General features: G+C 36.6%; 1 protein-coding gene across 5 annotated transcripts in view; it reads right to left on the reverse strand.

Annotated features, from left to right (window-relative positions):
- Positions 1-9227: 9227 nt before the first annotated feature.
- gpr4 (G protein-coupled receptor 4) overlaps positions 9228-20004 on the reverse strand; it is a 32581-nt gene continuing 21804 nt past the window's right edge. For all 5 annotated transcript variants that reach the window (XM_051129964.1, XM_051129965.1, XM_051129962.1 and 2 more), the window contains exon 2: positions 9228-13767. In XM_051129964.1, coding sequence (XP_050985921.1) covers positions 12282-13376 — 1095 coding nt within the window. In that variant the 5' untranslated portion in view covers positions 13377-13767 and the 3' untranslated portion in view covers positions 9228-12281. The remainder of the gene's footprint in view (positions 13768-20004) is intronic.

The raw sequence follows: 20004 nt of genomic DNA on the forward strand, positions 1-20004 counted from the left end.
CTCAGTCGTTGTCGTTGAAGAGCACGTCTGTCTGTAATACACGTACGCGACAGCAGAGGGCGGACTTACAAAGCTTTTCTATGGGCCAGTTCGACAACAGTGATAATGTGGGTATACAGACGCGGTGTGAATGAATACAGGGTATTTTTGCGTAATATTAGTAAGGTGTGACTAAAGCAGGGTTGCCGGGTTTTCACAACAAATCCCGCCCAATCGCTACTCAAAACTAGCCCAGTTGCGTTTCGAGGGGGTCCCCGTTAAAATCGAGATTTTTAATGAGGGACCCCTTGAAACCTGACTGGGCTAACTTAGTTTTGTGTAACAAGATCCTTACAACAATATAATATATAGCAGGTGACTGAGCAGGTCATAGAGTTTGTAGAGTCTGAGGGTCAAGACTGAGAGGTAGATCTATACTGTAAAGTGAGTTGATGTTGTAGTGTGTGTTTTGGTTGGGCCGATTAAATTATGTTTTCCTGGTTTAATTTTAGCGCACACATGAAAAGTAAATAAAGGAATAATGAGCAAGAATGTTAGCCCATAAAATGCAAATTAACCAGGGGGACACCAAGAAAAAATGTGTATTTTATACTCCTGAATGCGACTTTGTAACGGGGACCCCCTCGAAGCCTGATTGGGATAGTTTTGGGCTAGTTTTGAGTAGCAATTGTGCTGATTTTGTTCGTTTAGAGCCCTTTGAATCTGCCTTTAAACTGCATTTGGAAGTTCAAATTTGGGGGCACCATAGAAGTCCATTACATGGAGAAATCCTGAAATGTTTTCCTCAAAAAACATAATTTCCTTACGACTGAAGAAAGAAAGACATGAACATCTTGGTAGACAAGGGGGTGAGTAAATTATCTGTAAATTTTTCTTTTGGAAGTGAACTAATCCTTTAAAGTAGCCCAATTCCACAGGAAAACCGTGGACTTGGCAACACTGGACTAAAGTACAATTTGTAATTCATTAATGAAAAATTGGACTGTTTATTTATTTAAAAGTTTTACCATTTACAGTTTGTTTTTCTTTCCTTTCTAAAGTCATATCAACTTTTTTATCAAACAAAATATCCTTATTCTTCAACGTGAAAGTAAGCCTACACTGTAAAAAAACAAAAAACACAATTTGTTGAGTCAGCTTAAAATAATTGGTTTCCCTGCTGCCTTAACATTTTAAGTTCAGTCAACTCAAATAAGTTTAATCCACTTGAAATGTTAAGCTGTACTAAGTAACAACTAAGATATTTGTGTTTGTTAAATTTAACAGATGGGTAAGTAACCCAGCTGCCTTAAAATTTTAAGTTAAATCAACTCAAATATCTAAGTTGTCACTTAGTATAATTTAACATTTTTAAAGTTGAATAAACTTTTTTTGAAAATTTTTAGGCAGCCAGGTAACAAATTATTTTAAGTTGACTCATCAAATAGTTTTTTACAGTGTACGGCTGAGACTGGTTCATTACCTGCTATAGGCAAATAACAAGAAGAATAGCAACATGCAGTAAACTATAAAAATGTCTGCAGTACAAACCAGTGTGTTCATAATTAAAATAATGAAATAAAATACTATGGTTAGACATGCCAATTTGCAATATCAAAAAGCAAAAACGAGCTGTTTTGTACATCTAAAAAGAGCTGAATGCAGATGAGACCGGAAGCCAGACACATAAAATTTACAAATGGCTGCACCAACTCTTTCAAGAAAAATAAGGTGAATAAAATGGATCTTTTTCATTGTCAGTATGCTGTGAATGTTCAATAGCAATCGACTTTAATATGTGGCTAGTTTATTCATTAGAAAAAGAAAAGATCTAGATATAATACGTTATTATTATTGGTGAAATATCAGTCTATTTTGTTGGAAGGCATGGGCTTGGTATTCTCTTACCCTTCTGCGTTTATTTTACCAAGTTCATCTCAGGTTCAGTACTGTGGGAAAGCTCTGCAGTACAGTAGAGCACACTAGATGCAGTTTGTAATTGGAGATGCTCCTCACGGAGACTCAAAGCCTCCTCCAGTGAGATCCAGTGAACAAGATCCTTACAACAATATCATATATAGCAGGTCACTGAGCAGGTCATAGAGTTCGTACAGTTTGAGGGTCAAGACTGAGAGGTAGATCTATACTGTAAATTGAGTCGATGTTGTAGTGTGTATTTTGGTTGGGCCGATCGGATTAAGTTGTCCTGATGGTTTAATTTTAGAGCACACATGAAAAGTAAATAAAGGAAAAATGAGCTACAATGCATGTAAACAAAATATAATGAGGCTTTTTCATTTGTGATTGTGTGGAAAGGCTGCTATTTATAGAAATCTTATATCATGATTTTCCCCCAAAGCATTTATATATATTATTTATTATTGTAACATGAATAAATCAGATCATGTTAATGTTAATGCCAATGTTACACTATCCAGGCTGGAATCCGGTGTAATATTTGGGACAGTGAATCCAGTACGAACTGGAATTTTCTGACATTATCTAAACTGTGAAGTCCAGCCAGATGATGAGGTGCTTGGTCTGTGGTTGCTTCCCATCAACACGAGCACATCTTGAGTTGTTCCCCCATCTTTGGTGTTGCTCTTACAAGGGGTTATTCGCTTAGGGGATGGGAACATGGGAAATTCAACCACATCCCGCCTCGCTTCCCCCATCCCCTCTGGACACACAGTGGTCCAGTCAACTGGGAGCGCGTCATTCCACTGACCCTCTGTCTCGTTCTGGACCCCCAGCAGACGCCATGACATCAGCAGGACGGCAGACGAACCCTGCAGCCGTCACCTTGCACCTCCTGTCCTCAAACCACCCCGCTCCCCTCACCTCAGGAGGACAATGAGGTGTTTGATACTGATCACATGGTAGTGAGGGCTTCTTCCATGAGCTTGACTTTTTCCCTCATGGAGGATATGTAAGTATCAGGCAGGGTTTGTAAATGGTACACACTGTTAATTGTTAATTAATATTTTCCTTAATATGTCCCTCAAAAATACATATATATATATATATATATATATATATGATACGATTTGGTGCACATTTATTATTGTTATCAAAGTTGAAAACAGCAAGTATTTCCTTAATAATTCCCTACATTGTAGAAGCTGGATAAATGTTTAAGTTATTTTAAATAAAGTAATAACAAATAATTTAAAAACAGAATTACAATTAAATATTTTTAAAATTCTATATTTAAATTTTGTTGTTTTATAATTACATAGATTAAAACATATAAAATATTATATTAGTTACCACCCAATATTTTATATAATAAAAATAAAACAAAAATAAAAATCTGTTTTTATATAATAAAAATATTCTATTAATTTTAAATAATAACAACAATTAAAATTGGAATATTTAATTATTTTTAGAACATTTATATGTACACTACTGTTCAAACGGTTATGGTTAGTTTTATATTTATATTTTTCTGAAAGAAATCTCTCATGTTTAAGGCTGCATTTAATATAATTATAAATACAATATAATTAAAATACAGTTAAAAAAAATATCAAATATGCTGATTTGGTGCTCAAAAACAAACAAACAAAAAACACGCACATTTCTTCTTATTATTAAAGATGAAAACAGCTGCTCCATAAAACAAAGTTCAAAAGAAAATATTTATTTTTTCAATAACATTTTTATTTATTTACTGTCACTTTGGGTTAATGGAATGTAATAGAATAGAATAGAATTTTAAAAAAAACTTGATTATGTAAATAATTTCATTTTTGTTGTTTAATAATCACATTGATAAAACATATAACACTATTTTATTAGTTAGCACCCACTATTTTTACGAAATAAAAATTATAATAATTAATACTTTTATTAATATTAATTTTAAATTGTAATAACAATTAAAATTTGAACATTTGTTTTTTTTTATAACATTTATATGCACACTACTGTTCAAAAGTTTGGGGTTAGCTATTTTTTTTTATATTTTTGAAATAAGTCTTTTTTAAAAAAAACTTTTTTAGTTTGGGTCAATGTAATGCAATGCATTTATCATATGAATGCATTTAAGGCTGCATTTGATCAAAAATAGTAGAAAATATAGCAGAAAGTAGTAGAGATATCTAAAATGCTAATTTGGTGCTAAAAACATTTCTTATTATTATCAAAGTTGAAAACAGCTGCTAGAAAACAAATAAGACAAAATAAAAAATATAGATTTTTATATAATAAAAAATATTACGCTAATTTTAAATGATAATAACAATTACAATGTGACTTATATATAATGTATATATACTGTATTAGCTGCATTTGATCAAAAATACAGTAACAAAAATATTGACTGCAGTCTAAAAAAGACAGCAAAGCTAAAGGTGAACACAAGGTCACATCGGTGAACCATGATGCAAAGTCCTGAAATATCGCTTTACCATTGTTTAAAGTCCAGTGAAACACATTTGATTGTAGTTCTCAGTCTTTCATGCATGAATATGAAAATAAAAACATCTCTGTACACACTGATGCCTTTTCTCAGAACACACCAGTTTACGCTTTCCTTATAAACACAAGCCAGACCTCATGCATTTAAAATGCCACCGTGTGCTAGTGAGACATCCCATCCTCTAGTCTACAGTCTTTAAAAAATGCATCAGCGATTCGGCCTTTCTCTTGCAATTTGAATGACACTCAGTCAATTACATGTCTTAGTGCTGGAAACGCGTGTGCTTCGATCTGAAGTAAGCCCTCTTTTCTTTGCTGTATATTCCTTATAAGGATGCCGGTGAGTGGGAGACAATCTCTCGTGAAAAATAAGGGCTTTGCCTCACAATTTTCTCTGCCGATTACCGACACACAACAGCAAGCAAATAAATCACACCGTGACTCGTAATGCGCAGATTACGCAAGTGCATAAAGTAAGTGGGCTCTAGGGGTTTTATTTTGCCTTCAGTAAAGATTAATGAAAAAGACTGTGTTTCATTATACTCTATTGACACTGAAATATGATAAATTACAGATGGCATCATGCAATATTATAATGTCCCAGTGAGACCTTGACCTATGCTTAGATAAACACACGATACAGTTCAAGTAGTCCACTTTACCCTCTGCACAGTAAGTATAGCATATATGTGGGAAAAGACAGCAACAACATCCGCTATAGATCTCAAAGATACTGTCCTATTATTTATTCATAAAGAAGTTGCATCACACGGAAATGTTCATGTAGACTGACGCAAAGCACTTATGCAGAGACAAAACAAACAAAAATAGAACATATACCTGCATCACACATTGCACCAGCAATTTTACAATATAAATTAAAAAATAATTTTATTATCAATAATAATTCTAATAATTTATTGAATTATTTGAATATTTCTTTCTCTTAAATGGAGGGTCAGAATATGGCAAGGAGCAGTATGCAGACACGTCTGTACAGTCTGACATGTTCAGATAAGAACCCACTGGCATTACTCCTTTCCAGGTCACTGGACAGCCACACCGCACCGCGGCAGAGATGGAGTGCCAAGGCATTGTGTTTCACTCAAGAGGAACGTGACCCAGTGAACATTGACCCTGGACAGATGGGCAGTCTGCTGCAGTACACTGTTGAAATGAGGGAGCATGAAGTCATGACTTCAGTCACAGATGTTGAAAGGTAAAAGTAAATGCTGGCAGGCAGGACACATGCTATTGAACGTATCTAAAAATAAACACAGGCGATGCCGCTTAGGCGAATTTGCATATTTTTCTTTTTTTGAAACGACTCGTTTACTCGTTTTTTTGTGAACAGGATGTGGGCTATTCAAGTACAACCCTCATCAGTTTAGTTTTTTTTAACAAATTAACTTTTATTCTAAAATAACGCAAAGCAGTAACAATATAAAGTGTATTTTATTTAAATTTTCTATATTATTTTATTTATGAAATAACTTTCAGCTGTTCTTTTTAATAAAAAAAGATTACTTTTGGATCAGCTCGGTAAACACTGCTCAGTGTGAAGTATGAAGCCCGTTTCCGCCACTAAATAAAAAAGGTATTAGCAATTTTTAATCTCACATTACTTACTTTTTCCCTCAGAATTGTGAGTATACGTTCACATTGTCAGTTTTTGGGATTGACAACCGCATTTACTTACAGGTGTGAGTCTTGAAATGTCCAGTTCACACAGCCGCTTACAGTAGCGTCTCGAATACCGTCTTATGAATATGCGATGGACCCTTTTCAGGAGACTGTGATGACGCGTTTCAACGGTCACAAATACTTGAAAGTTTTTCATGTTTTGAATTTTTTAAAAAAGATATGTACATTTATAACACTATACTTAGTATTATGTCACCTTTTCATCAAGTTACAAAAAAACTAGTTAACGCTAATGTGAGGGTGTTTTTAACGCACCGTCTATGACGGTAAATTTGACTTTTGACTGCCAGTATCAGTCTCTCTCAATTATTTTTGCTTTGATTGAAAGTCGTGAAAACACTGTCGTGGAGTTTTTCTTTGAGCAAATGGGAATGCAAAAATATATTTGTGGTACTCTCCCTTTTTTATTATTATTATGCAACATTAAACATACAGAATGTACAGAACTACTCTCATTGCTCTCGGATTTTACCCACCGACTTCTGCTACGAGAAACCCGGAAATGTGAGAAAGGTCCATAGGAGTCAAGGCCGTGTTCTTTACCAGTAACCATAGCAACAGTGACCAAAGTAATATCAAACACGGCGACGTCCATAAAACTGAAAGTTTTATCACTTCCTGACACAACAAGAGTCCAATCGAGCGAGAGTTCATTCATAAAATCTTTATTAACTGACAGCAGCTTTTATATTTGAGTGAAGAGCGGAGCATTTGAGTCGTGTATGGAACACAAAACGGATGGGAGCGGCTCCGGTGGAGACTGGATATAAAACTTTCAGATGACACACAGCTCATTTCTCCGTCACCGTGAGTTACCGAAACCACTCATGAAAGCAGGCAACATACGGTAGGTGCGTGTTTGTGCGGCAGAGCAGGTCTTTCGCACTGAATGACGTGATGGACAACTAGTTGTCTAGTCCTGTTCCGTTCACACAGCGAGTGTTTTCCGAGAATGCTGTTGTGACTGTGAGTACTGAAAATTGACGGGTGTGAGTTTGGTTATAGAATGCGGTTGTCACACCCGTAAATAACGTACTGTGTGCATCAGGGAGACGTCTATTTGAGGTCTGCATTTACATCTACTTTTAGGATGTTTGCTCATCTGCAATATGTCTATAGGACGTTTCCTCTCAGACGTCAAATAGACGTCTTTTAGAGTTCTTTTAGATGTTTATGATGTAGAACGTATGTAAAACTGACATCTTACAGACGTCTGTCAGATGTTTGTACACAGCAGATGCTTTCCAGATCAAGTAATCTTTAATAGACATCTTGCAGACGTACATGTCACCTTTATTTTTTATTTATTTACATGTGCTATCTGGGTCACAATTCAGACTTTATAACTCGCAGTTGAGAGTTTATATCTCGCAATTCTGACTTCATAACTCGCAATTTCAAGTTTAGCTATATCTCACTGAGATATAAGCTTACAATTCTGAGAAATATAGTAAGAAATGCATGATATAATCTCACAAATGTAAGTCCGAATTGCGAGACATAAAGTAACAAAATTAAGCAAAATATAAACTCACAATTCAAAATTGGACTTTATAACTCACAATTGGGAGTTCATATCTCACAATTCAGAGAAAAATGTCTTTTTTTTTTTGCAAGATGCAAACTCGCAATCGCAAGAAATAAATAGTAGTATTGCTATTTTCTCGCAATTTTTCTCGAGTTTATATCACGCAGTTCTGACTTTATTTCTCAGAATTGTGAGTTTATTTTTTTAAATTTGAGAGTTTGTCTCGCAGCTCTGACTTTACAACCTGTAATTGCAAGTTTATATCTCACAATTCTGAGGAAAAAAAAAATCATAATTGTGAGACAAAAAGTCGCATTAATCTTTTTTCTTTATTATTTAGTGGCAGAGATGGGGTCTACTTTTATTTTCAACAAGCTGACTTGCTTACAAAAAAACCCCCTCACAGATCATGTTTTCAGACCATTTGAAGTTTAATTTCGACTTAAAAAAGTGGTGATACTTTGTTTGAGTTGCTTACTTTTTTTGTCTTCTTATCAACGCCATTATATTGTTTATTCAGTCTGATTCGTGAATGCGCAAAACATAAGAGGTGGGATTTATCGCATAAACCGATCATAGCCAGTCATATTCAGTCATAGCGTGATGGAGGCATTGCCTCCTCTCACATGACTTTTGTTCATTCATTCTCAAGTACCCCCCACTAAACTCACAGCATGCTTTAGGGGGTCTGTTAAAACTCAATGGGCTCAGGGGAGGTGAGAGACACAGACTCCCACTGTAACTTTACCTGCTGGTGTCGCTGTTGGATAGTTTTTCTTTAGAAAAACGAGTGATTTGTACACTTTTTATGTCATATTTTGTAACATTTGCAAATTAAATAAATTAAAGTAACTGTGTAAATATATATATATATGCATATATACCATTAAGTGAGTGAATTTACTAGATAGAAATACAAACTTATTCCCTGAACAAATATTTAGGTGGAGTGTTGAAAAGAAACAGGATGCATTTGCCTTATTAGAAGTCAGTGGACCATCAGAATGATTTTGAAACTGGTAATTCGAAGTAAAAAAAAAACAAACAAACATAGAATTGTAATTTTTAACACTAATGACAGCAAAACAGATTCCTAGTACAGAAAGATTTCCTGTGTACAACACGCAGGAATTAGCAGACTTAGCATACATAAATATTTTGGAGATAAAGTCTTGTGTTTACAGAATATGTAAGAATTCTCCCCTGAGCATATTACTGGCAGCTCAGTGTTCCGCTCTATTAATAATCTGACACACTTCACAAGCAGCTTGGTTCTTCTTTACTGTGGCTGGTGGTAGTCAAAATGACTCATATCTGTAATACCACATCTTCACGTGAACGGCCATGTTGACAGAAATATGTTTCTTCTTCAGTGCTACATAGTTTTTTTCCACTGCACATGACCACATTTGTCAACTCAACTTCAGGTTAGAAAACCTAGTCCCATTGCCCTTAATCATGCAAGATGTAATAAAGCATTCAAATGTTTATTTACATATCAATTTATCACTTCCTTTCAGAACATCTGTTGCCAAATAAAGAATATAGCAGAACTATCTAAAGAAAAGAGCTGAGAACTACACAACAGAAAAACGACCGACATCACATATTTTATTTTGGCATAACAGCGAATCCATTACATTGCACTTTCTCACTGCTGACATTCAGGACTTACAGTTTGCTAGGCTGAAATAGGGCACCTGGAGAACTAATGAAAAAAAAATGTAAACAACAGCAAAGCCCATTGTTTGGAAAACAGTTTCCATTTTGAGTATCTGTGGGCCACCAAACACAAAGTATGTCATACAAGACACGGCTGAGAGAAACACGCTCCTCTTGTTGAAGAGTCTTGTTAAGACTTTATACAGTGTATTAAGATGCATATTAAGATATGACACCAGAAACAGCCTAGACTGTATTTGCGTTGACTGTGACAAGAGTGGGGTAATAAATAAACGGGCTTGCTTAAAATGAGCAGTAATGTCAAAACAGAGATAGCAGAGTATATTTCCTCAAAATCTAAAAGAACAGACACAAATGGCTGGCATGTACATATAAAACATTCAAAAGGAGAAGGGATTTTTGACATCAGCATTTTGCTGACATTGATTAATCCTCATCTCCAAGTAAAAGATTTTATCATAGTGTTTCTGGGTAAAACATGAGGTCCACATAGGTGTTGGTATAGGTTTCGTCAGAAAGTGCACCTTTATATACAGCAGCCCCAAAATATCTTCACTTAAAGAGATTGTTCACCCAAAAATCAAAATTTTGTCATTGTTTAATCAGAATTATGCCATCCCAAACCTGTGTGTTTTTTTAGTGGAACACAAGATAGTATAAGGAATGTTTAAATTTTGTTTTTGTAATGAAATGGGGTCCAAAACAATCCTGTTGGATTCATTAACTGTCATTTTATGTATGAAAAAAACACATTATAAAAATATCTTCTTTTGAGTACTCAGAAAGTCATACAGGTTTAAAATAGGGTTGCAAAAAAGTGGAACGTTTCCGGAAATTTTCCACCCCTTTGCAACCGGATTGACATGATGGTGAATAAATGATGACAAAATTAAATTTTTTAAGTAAACCATACCTTTAAGCCACACTTAAATGCTGAATGTTTTTGCATTATATAACAAAATCAAATCAAGTGGCATTGTTTTAGATAGATAACACAAGCAGTTTTCAAACTAAAAAGAAACAAGAAAAACAAGTTTGTTGGGTTTTAAATAGTAAAACAAAAGTATAGAACAAGTATTGTTCACAATTAAGACAAAAAATTATTCAGATGCTAGCGAAACTTCATACATCTACTAAAATTAACCTGATGTAACTTCATCTTTATAATACCTACACTGGATGTGTGCAGCTCGCACACACACCTTGATTTTTTTGCAGTAATTAGCTTGTCCACAAGGTGGTGACACTGCTACCAGCCCATTGTTTTACAAACAAAACAAAAAACAAACTACTGGAGACGGCAACGACAATAGACGCTCTCACTGGCAAACAGTTGAGGGAGTTAACAGATACACGCAACTTTAGTACACAACCATTTTATCGGTTATAAGTTCTAGAGAGAATTAGCGTAGACGCTGGACAAGGACAAAACTTCATAGTGCGCATTTGTTGAGGGCCTGTGTTCGTGCATGCTATCAACCAGTAAGCTAAGCATTTGCGCCAATAACTAAGGATACTTATGGCTTTAAAAATCAGTGACAAAATGGCTTACGAAGTGAACTAAATTGATAGTTTACCCAAAAAAGAAGATTTTGTCATTAATTACTCACCCTCATGTTGTTCCAAACCCGTAAGACCTTCATTCATCTTCGGAACACAAATTTAAAGAGAACTCTACTTCCAGAACAACAATTTACAAATAATGCACTCACCTCCTTGTCATCCAAGATGTTCATGTCTTTCTTTCTTCAGTCATGAATAAATTATGTTTTTTGAGGAAAACATTTCTGCATTTTTCTCCATATAATGGACTGTTATGGTGCCCCGATTTTGAACTTCCAAAATGCAGTTTAAATGCAGCTTAAAACAATCCCAAATGCGGCTGTAGGCGATCCCACCCGAGCAAGAAGAGTCTTATTTAGCGTAACGATTGCTTATTCTAATAAAAGTAATACAATTTATATACTTTTTAATGCCAAACGCTCTGCCTGTTTTTTTTCCGGTTCGTGACAGTTAGGGTATGTTGAAAGACTCCCATCTCATGTTCTCCCTCAACTTTGAAATCGTCCTATATCGCTGTTTTACCTTTTTTGTTAAGGGTGTTTGATCTTCTTTGCATGTTCACTTTGCAAAGACTGGGTCAGAACTTCTGCAGCGATGTAGGATGATTTTGAAATGATTTTTGAAGTTGAGAGAGAAAATACGATTGGAGTTTTTCGACATACCCTAACTTTCTTGAACCAGAATACACAGAGTTCAGGGAGAGTAAGGCAAGACGAGCGTTTGAGATTAAAAAGTATGAAAATGAAATGTTTTCTTCAAAAAACGTAATTTCTTTACGACTGAAGAAAGAAAGATATGAACATCTTGGATGATGGGGGTGAGTACATTATATGTGAATCTTTGTTTTGGAAGTGGACTTCTCCTTTCAGATATTTTTGATGAAATCTGAGAACTTTCTGACCCTGCATAGACAGCAATGGAATTGACACATTCAAGGCCCAGAAAGATAGTAAGGGCTTGTCGTGGTACTGTCCTAAATGCGCATCAAAGACTTACGTGGAAGAGAAGAAATTGTTGAATAGTGTTGAAGTTAGTTGTAGTTGTAGTTAATAGTTGTAGTTAACTGTTGAAGTCGTTATTTTTGTTTTCCTTGCACACAAAAAGTATTCACAACATCATGGTTGAACCACAGATGTCACATAGACTATTTTACCGATGTTCTTACAACCTTTCTGGGCCTTTAGCGTAGTAGTTGCATTGCTGTTGGAAAGCTCTCGGACTTCATCAAAAACATCTTAATTTGTGTTCCGAAGATGAACAAAGGTCTTACAGGTTTGGAATGACATTTGCAGATGCCACTTGGTTTAATATTTTGCTAATTTCAGTAAAAACTCAGTTTTAAGTGTGCAAGTGTCCACACACTTTATGGGGCCGCTGTATGCTACATCGGCATCTAACTTCACTTTTTAACACTGAGAATGGTCATTTGAAGGCACTCGTCTTTGAGCACTTCAATGTCAGTTTTATAGGCATTCGTTTTGACCTCACCATAGAAATCAGGCTTCTTCATAGCCAGGGGTGTCTCAACAGTAATGGACGCCCCCATGAGTGTCTCTGGGCTTTGTCCCCGCTGGAAGAGGCCAAAGAGAGTGGCCAGGGCCCGGCCAACATCATGACGGGCCCCTTCGTTGACAAAGCAGTAGAGGATGGGGTCCGCCACGCAGTTAAGACTGGTGAGTGCTAGAGTCACATGATAAGCACCAAACAAGTTCTCCTCTGCACCGCAATCGCAGGGGTTGCTGAGGAAGAGCACGCTGCGCCACAAAAGGAGGACGTGGTATGGAGCGAAGCAGAGGAGGACGATGAGGATCAAACTGAGGGCCAGCCTCTTGATTTTAGCTTTCTCTTGGCGCTCAGTGGAGACGTTAGTGCGCACAGCTCTCAGGATGCCTCTGTACGCAGCCAACATTGCTCCCCAAGGTGCTAAGAAGCCGAGGAAAGTGCGGTACAAGTTCATCCCGGCTACCCAATCCTGCATTGGATACTTCTCGAAGCAGAAGGTGTGGTTGAAGCGGTCCTTGAAAAGCTCATCGTGGAAGAGAGGCGCAGAGTTGGCCACTATTTCCGTTACCCACACAACGACGCTGACCAGCAAGGCTGTTTTAACCCTGCGGACTTTTGCGAATTTCAGGGGGTGAGCCACCGCCAAGTAACGATCCACAGAAATGCAACAGAGGAAGGCGATGCTGACGTAGATGTTGGTGTAGAAGATAAAACCGAACAGCTTGCAAGACACCTGACCGTGGATCCAGTTGTCATGGTGGACGAAATAGTCGATCCAAAGTGGCAAAGTGGCTATATACAAGAGGTCAGCTACAGAGAGGTTCATTAAGTAGACCCCCAACTCGTTCTTCTGTCTGACCTGCATGTACGCGGCCCACAGGGCCATGCAGTTGGTGGGGAAGCCAAGGACGATGACGATAATATATAGCGCCGGCTGGAAGAACTGGTCTATGTTCGAGTCAACATTGCACGAGGTTGAGATGTTACACATGGTCTCTTTGCTACCTCAGAGACGTATATAATCATCAACTCATCAACTCAAGCCATGTTTAAAAATGAGACTAGAAAGTTAAGAGGTTTCCTTTTAGCTTTCATGTGTTGGATTGTAACTGTAACACTGTAGCCCACTACGGTCTAGCATGGTGGGCTTGACGTGTCACATGTCTCTACCACATTTCATGGCTAGTGTTGTTTTAACCTCTCAGAGAGCTCAGAGGTCAAAGACGTGCCCACAAGAGAACATGCCATTAATCCTTGTCAAATGATCACCATGGAGTGGTTTCAGGTGGGGTCAAGGTTTTTTTAGCAGTATGAAACTGTCATGTCCATTTGTGAAGGTCGCACAATGACTAATCTTCTTCGGTGTGTCCAACAACATCCATCTGCAAAAAAGGAAAAGAACATTTATGTGAGGTTTAGGAGTCACATGATTCATTATTTACTAGGGCTGCCCTCTAATAGTCGACCAACCATTAGTCGATGAGAAGAGGCTTGGTTGACCAAAATTTTATTAGTCGCAAAAAAAGTCACTCAGTCCGTGAAGGACAGATCCTTACCGGCTGGTCTATGTGGTAATATAGTACACCGGGCAGGACATCCAAATGCTCACCTACCATTCATCGACCTCAAATATGGCTATAGTAATAGCAACTTTACATGGCCATTAAATCTAATGTTAACCTAGAAAAATGTGCGCTATTGAAGTGTCTGTGCGGAGTGTGGAAGCTGAACAGTAGTGTGCTTACTGCATGACAGATGGAGGTGTCGTAAAACTAATCTTTCAAATCAAAAGACTACGTTTATTTGTGTACACTCAGAATGTCAATGAGTCGGCGCCAATAGCCTTGTGGCTAGTGCGCTGACATATAGCACAACCCGAGTTTGAATCCCATCTCGAGGTCCTTTGCCGATCCCAGTCCCCTCTCTCCGCTCAGTACTTTCCTGTCATCTCTCTACTGTCCTGTCCATTATAGACACAAAAAAAGACCCCCCCCCAAAAAGAATGACAACGAAACATTGTGCTTTTGTAAAATAATTAAAGCAAACAGGATGCACTTTCTGCCATCTCGGTCTCTGTGAACTTGAGTGCGAAACTTCGAAACTCTGTGTATACTTGTCTTACAGACATGAAAAATATAGGCTATCTTTAGAGAGTGTCTACTTTTGAAGGAACCAATTCAAATAAAAAACAAATACTCCCAGATTACGTAATCCTTATGAAACATGTAGGCGCATCCACTACTGCAGATTACCAGTCAGTGTCGCCGACTTCATCTCTTAAGCCGAAAACAAAGAAAGCACTAGTTTATTAATAAGTTATTAAAATGTTAATGCGGTCTCCTTGTTGTTTTTACCTGATACATTAATAATTATTATATTTGCCGGTGCCTGAGCGCTTATTAGCTCAAGCTCACCTTATTAGCTCAAGCTCATCATATATATGATTTATATAGTTTATTAATGAACGTGTGACTAATAGTCAACTAATGCTTAAAATGAACGTCTACTAGTCGACCTGAAAAATCTTTAGTCGAGGGCAGCCCTATTATTTATGATCTCTGCAGTGTTTGCGATTTTTGTTATTGTTAAGATATGTCCTTTCCAGGGCAGTGGCGTGTATTTGTTAGATTAGGTTTTCACTGTGATACAATGAGTGTATGTTTTCCTATTCCCACTCCTAACCCTTGGTCATCCGCGCATTAGCATCTGTTTGTTTGGAGCTGAACTGAATTAACATTCATTACAAACATCCATCTTGTTCTCCAGGGTTTATATCTGTGCAGATCTTACATAGATCTTGGTATGAAGAAGGTAGTTTTTCTCCTTAGATCAAGCAGATTATACGTACCTTCTAGTATGAGGAAATATGATATAAAATAGCAGAGCAGAACATTATGGCTTGACAGGTGACATACATGCTCCTTGCACATGCAAGGCATTTTTTATAAAACCTTTCTGATTCGCACAGTGTTACTGAAAAAAGAAGTTAACAATAAGGATTGACTAACACAAAATATAACAATTATATGAGTTTAAATGAATAATTTATATTACTTTAATAATTTAACAATTTAATCATTTGGATATTGTTTTTTTTTTATTAAACAAAGCAATAATAATACAGATTCCTTCCACTTTCACTTCCACAATTTGTCACATGTGCAGTTCCTGCACTCATCAAGGATAACAAGCAGCCTTTTCTTAAATGGTGTTGTTATTTAATAATAGTGATGTGGTACAGGCACAGTCCCTGGAGTGACACCAAGCTTGCTGTTTGCTTCATATTGTTTATAGATTCAGAACTGCCACTGCAGAAGTGATAAATGAGACTTGCTAGTTTGTTAACTGGGTGGCAGTACATACCCAAACCTTAGCATCAAGACAGCACAATAATATTCCAAACATGTAATTCAGGTAAAAAAAAAAAAATTATAACATTTTACACATGCTTCTTGTGTACATTTTTTTTCTTCCTACAGTAAATGTAACTAATTTTATAACTTCAAAGTAAGTCAGTAAGCCACTTCAGACTCAAAGGAAATAGCTGAACAATGTGGAGAAATGACTCAACGCATTTCAGACTCTGGGGATAACGAATAAAATTCCAAAAGCATAAATCAGATCAGTTCATTCTCTAAACTAAAATATGTTTGCTCTGAAACTTATCCTACTGGAACATTTTACATCTCTAACTAAGATGTCAATGTGTTCTTTGGAAATTATACATTTTCAAAGAACATACATTATAACAACTTGAACTAATAAAAAAAGGATTGCCAATTAATCGTTATAAATCACATCCGAAAGTAGTTTATGTTTACATAATGTATGTGTGTATGACATATAAATATAAACAGTACACACCTATATTATGTAAACAGGAATTTAAATTTTGGATGCGATTAATCGTGATTAATCGATTTGACAGCCTTATTGAAAAGTTAAAAATGTGTGAAACCTCTTAAATGGAACCCTGAATATTAAGACTTGTATGGCTTAATGTAATGTAGAATTATATCTCTTACTGAAATATGTAGTAAAAAAACCCCACAAAAGATTTACGCTATTTAAAAAATCCACAGTGTTTAATACATATCTTGGACTATGGGAGGTGCCATTTTTTCGATGATGTAAAATGGTTGCACTCTGCCTTTGGGGCTTTTAGAAGACCACAGCTACTGCAAGAGCTTACAAATAGCAGAGACAAGAAACGCTAGATGCCATCCTGGCAGGATGTAAACATGCAGACGCTTGTCATGATGCTGCAGCCACTGAAGAAGTTTCTCAGCACGGATTTCACTTGATATCCAGGGGTGTTTAGACTCCTTGTGGGGAAAAATCGATGGTACAGCATTTGGTTTTAAGGAGAAGTCCACTTCTAAAACAAAGATTCACATATAATGTACTCACCCCCTTGTTCATGTCTTTCTTTCTTCAGTTGTAAAAAAATTATGTTTTTTGAGAAAAACATTTCAGCATTTTTCTCCATATAATTGTCTGCATTGTTTTCATTAAAAAAATACAATTTAAATACTTTTAAATCTCAAACGCTCATCTTGCCTTTCTCTCCCTGAACTCTGTGTATTCTGGTTCAAGGCAGTTAGGGTATGTCGAAAAACTCCAATATCCAATATTTTCTCCCTCAACTTCAAAAATCAGCAGCTGTGGTCATCGTATAAGTATTTTATTATAGTTGTGTTGTAGCAACAGGTAGCGCCAGCAGCTTACAAAATGCAGCCATTTAAATTCAGCAAAATAAGGGCGCCCACCATAGTCCAAAATATGTAAAACAATGTGGATTTTTTAAATAATGTAAATATTTAATGGGTTTTCTACTACATATTTCAGTAAGAAACGTCATTTACGTTATATTAAGCCATTCGAGTCTTAATACCTGGGGATCCCTTTAAAAGGACAGTTCAACCAAAGGGATAGTTTTCACCCTCATGTTATTCCAAACCTGTTGGTTACCAACAGAATGAGGTTTTATTCGAGTTGTCACTTAAACAATTTTGGGGCATTACAAATACTAGTTTGCCTTAAAGGGACTTTGTATATAGTCATACTGCTGTTATATATACTGCTGCTGGTTTAAGATTACAGCATATATGTCCTTGTTGCAAAGCCAAACTCAAAACTGACTACTGTTTTACAAAAGATACAAGACTTAAAAAGAAACTTAAAATGAAAACCAGTTTTGCACTGAACGAGGAAATGAATCCTATTTTACTCTAAAACAAATGCTAAAAATGACCTGCACTCTATTTTGTCCACTATTGAACCAAACAGTTACTGGAGTGATAGAGAACTTCCCTAGTGTGGCACCAGTCTTAAGATATTGCTTGTGAGCTTGATGCTTTTCAGTCAGTAGGAAATATGAGATAACAGCAGAGGTCCGCTGCCCTGCCTGGGGCCAGTAACGGTGACCGATATGCCAACAGAGGCCTAAAAATCACTGGCCTAATCCAATCTGTCATTCTGCTCCAATATCAATATCTCATAGTGGCAGATAACAATGTATCCTTTAATAGAGAAAAGCACAAAGCTCCACAGGGCACGAAAGACTTAAAGATGATGGAATGTAAACCACTGGAAAGTTGTCAACCCGACTTCATTTTCATCCAGGTTTGTTGATAAGTGTGTGGGGACATAACTGGCAGTGACGATGTAAAAAGATATCTCAGAGTAAAATACGCACTTTGTGTGCATTTACAACTTTTGATAATATCAAAGTTTGCATTACACAAAAGGAGAAGATCTTTTGATGCAGTGTAAACAAATATAGCTGGCCTTTGTCCATGATCACTGGGGTAACATAAAGCACAGAATAAAGACCTGTTACTGCATTTTGCCTCTATAGACAGATGAACAAAGCACTCGGATGTCGGACCCTATCTCCCATAACCCTGGAAATGAGGCTATGGATAATCAGGGACACCTGCTTTGCAGTAGTGGTCAGTGATACCATCACGCTCAATATTGACACTCTGGAGTACAAAGAAATAAGTATCTATAGTCTCTAATGAGAATAGAAATAGTATTGTGTCATGAAGTCATGAAAAACACTTCTCAGAAGAGGACTGCTCAGTAGAAGCGGAACAAATGACTGAAAAAACAACTGAAAGTAATCAAGATTATAATTACAGCTACCAATTAAATGGATAGTTCACCTAAAAATGAAAATTAGCTCATTATTTACTCATCCTCCAGGTATCCTAGGTGTATATGTCTTGCTTCTTTGTTTTGGACTGATGAAGAGAAACACCCGCCCATGCCATTCTAAAGCTTGGAAGTGCCAGGATAATTTGTATTATAACGCCAACTGGATTCGTCTGAAAGAAGGAACTCATATACACCCAGGATGCCTGGAGGTTGAGTAAATAATGGGCTATCATTTTTGGGTGAAATATCCTTTTATGCTATTGGGAAGCATAACATGTTTGGTTGGTTCTACCTGCTTGAGCTCTGTTGCTGTTTTATTAAATAACAGAAGTTGTTTAAAAATTGTGGCTTGTCATCAGTTTGATTCAGGCTGCAACAATTATGTAATTACCAAGTTTTTGGGATGTAATGGAAAAGTAATGTGACTAGTAGTGTAACTAATTCCTGCTATTGGCTGGGAGTAATAAGTAATGTAATAATATTACTTTTGAAAGGAGTAACTTGTAATGAGTAATATATTCATTTTAAGTAACTAGCCCAACACTGCTGTCAATGCATAATTACAGGTGTTTAAATTAGCCTAAACCTTATCAGTAATAACAACCCGTACTAATACGCATTTTGTTCTACTCTTTGATTTGTGGTGGTACAACAAACCGAAATGGGCTCAAACAGTCATGTGAAATTCTGCATTGTTCATTCTTAATAACGAAATGGAATTTACTCAAAATTTGAGTGACATTAACCTGAACCCTGTTGCATGTTTAACAGACCACTGGAGTGAATAAGTTTCCGTCGTAACACAATGGACATGGCTCACAGCTAAAGCTCACACACAATTTATGGGTCATTTCTGGTACTCAGTTTTCAAAGATCTCAAATTCTTGGCTCTCCTTAGGTTACTCATTAGTTAAATGTGTTTATGGCTATAAGGGTGGGTCTGAGTATTTAACTTCAGCCAAAAAATGAAAATTCTGCCATTGAGTACTTGTTCCAAACCCGTAAAACCTTCATTCATCTTCGGAACACAAATTAAGATATTTTTGATGAAATCCAAGAGCTTTCTGACCCTGCATAGACAGCAACGCAACTGACACGTTCAAGGCCCAGAAAGGTAGTAAGGACATTGTTAAAAAAGTCCATGTGACATCAGTGGTTCAACCGTAATGTTATGAAGCTACGAGAACACTTTTTGCACGCAAAGAAAACAACAACAATTTCTTCTCTTACGTGTCAGTCTTTGACGTGCATTCACGATAGTATCACGACACATGCATGTGGTGCTGCTGACATTGGAGACGGCTTTCTGATGTAGAACATCCATCTCTCTTAGTTCGTATATTCTTCAGACATGTTTACAAAGACTGATTTATGTTCGGCATGCATCTTCTTACGTCAGATGCTGTGAACATGCTTCAAAGAGAAGAAATTGTTGAATAAAGTCGTTATTTTTGTTT

Source organism: Labeo rohita, chromosome 15 (assembly GCF_022985175.1).
Source record: "Labeo rohita strain BAU-BD-2019 chromosome 15, IGBB_LRoh.1.0, whole genome shotgun sequence".
Lineage (NCBI taxonomy): Eukaryota > Metazoa > Chordata > Actinopteri > Cypriniformes > Cyprinidae > Labeo > Labeo rohita.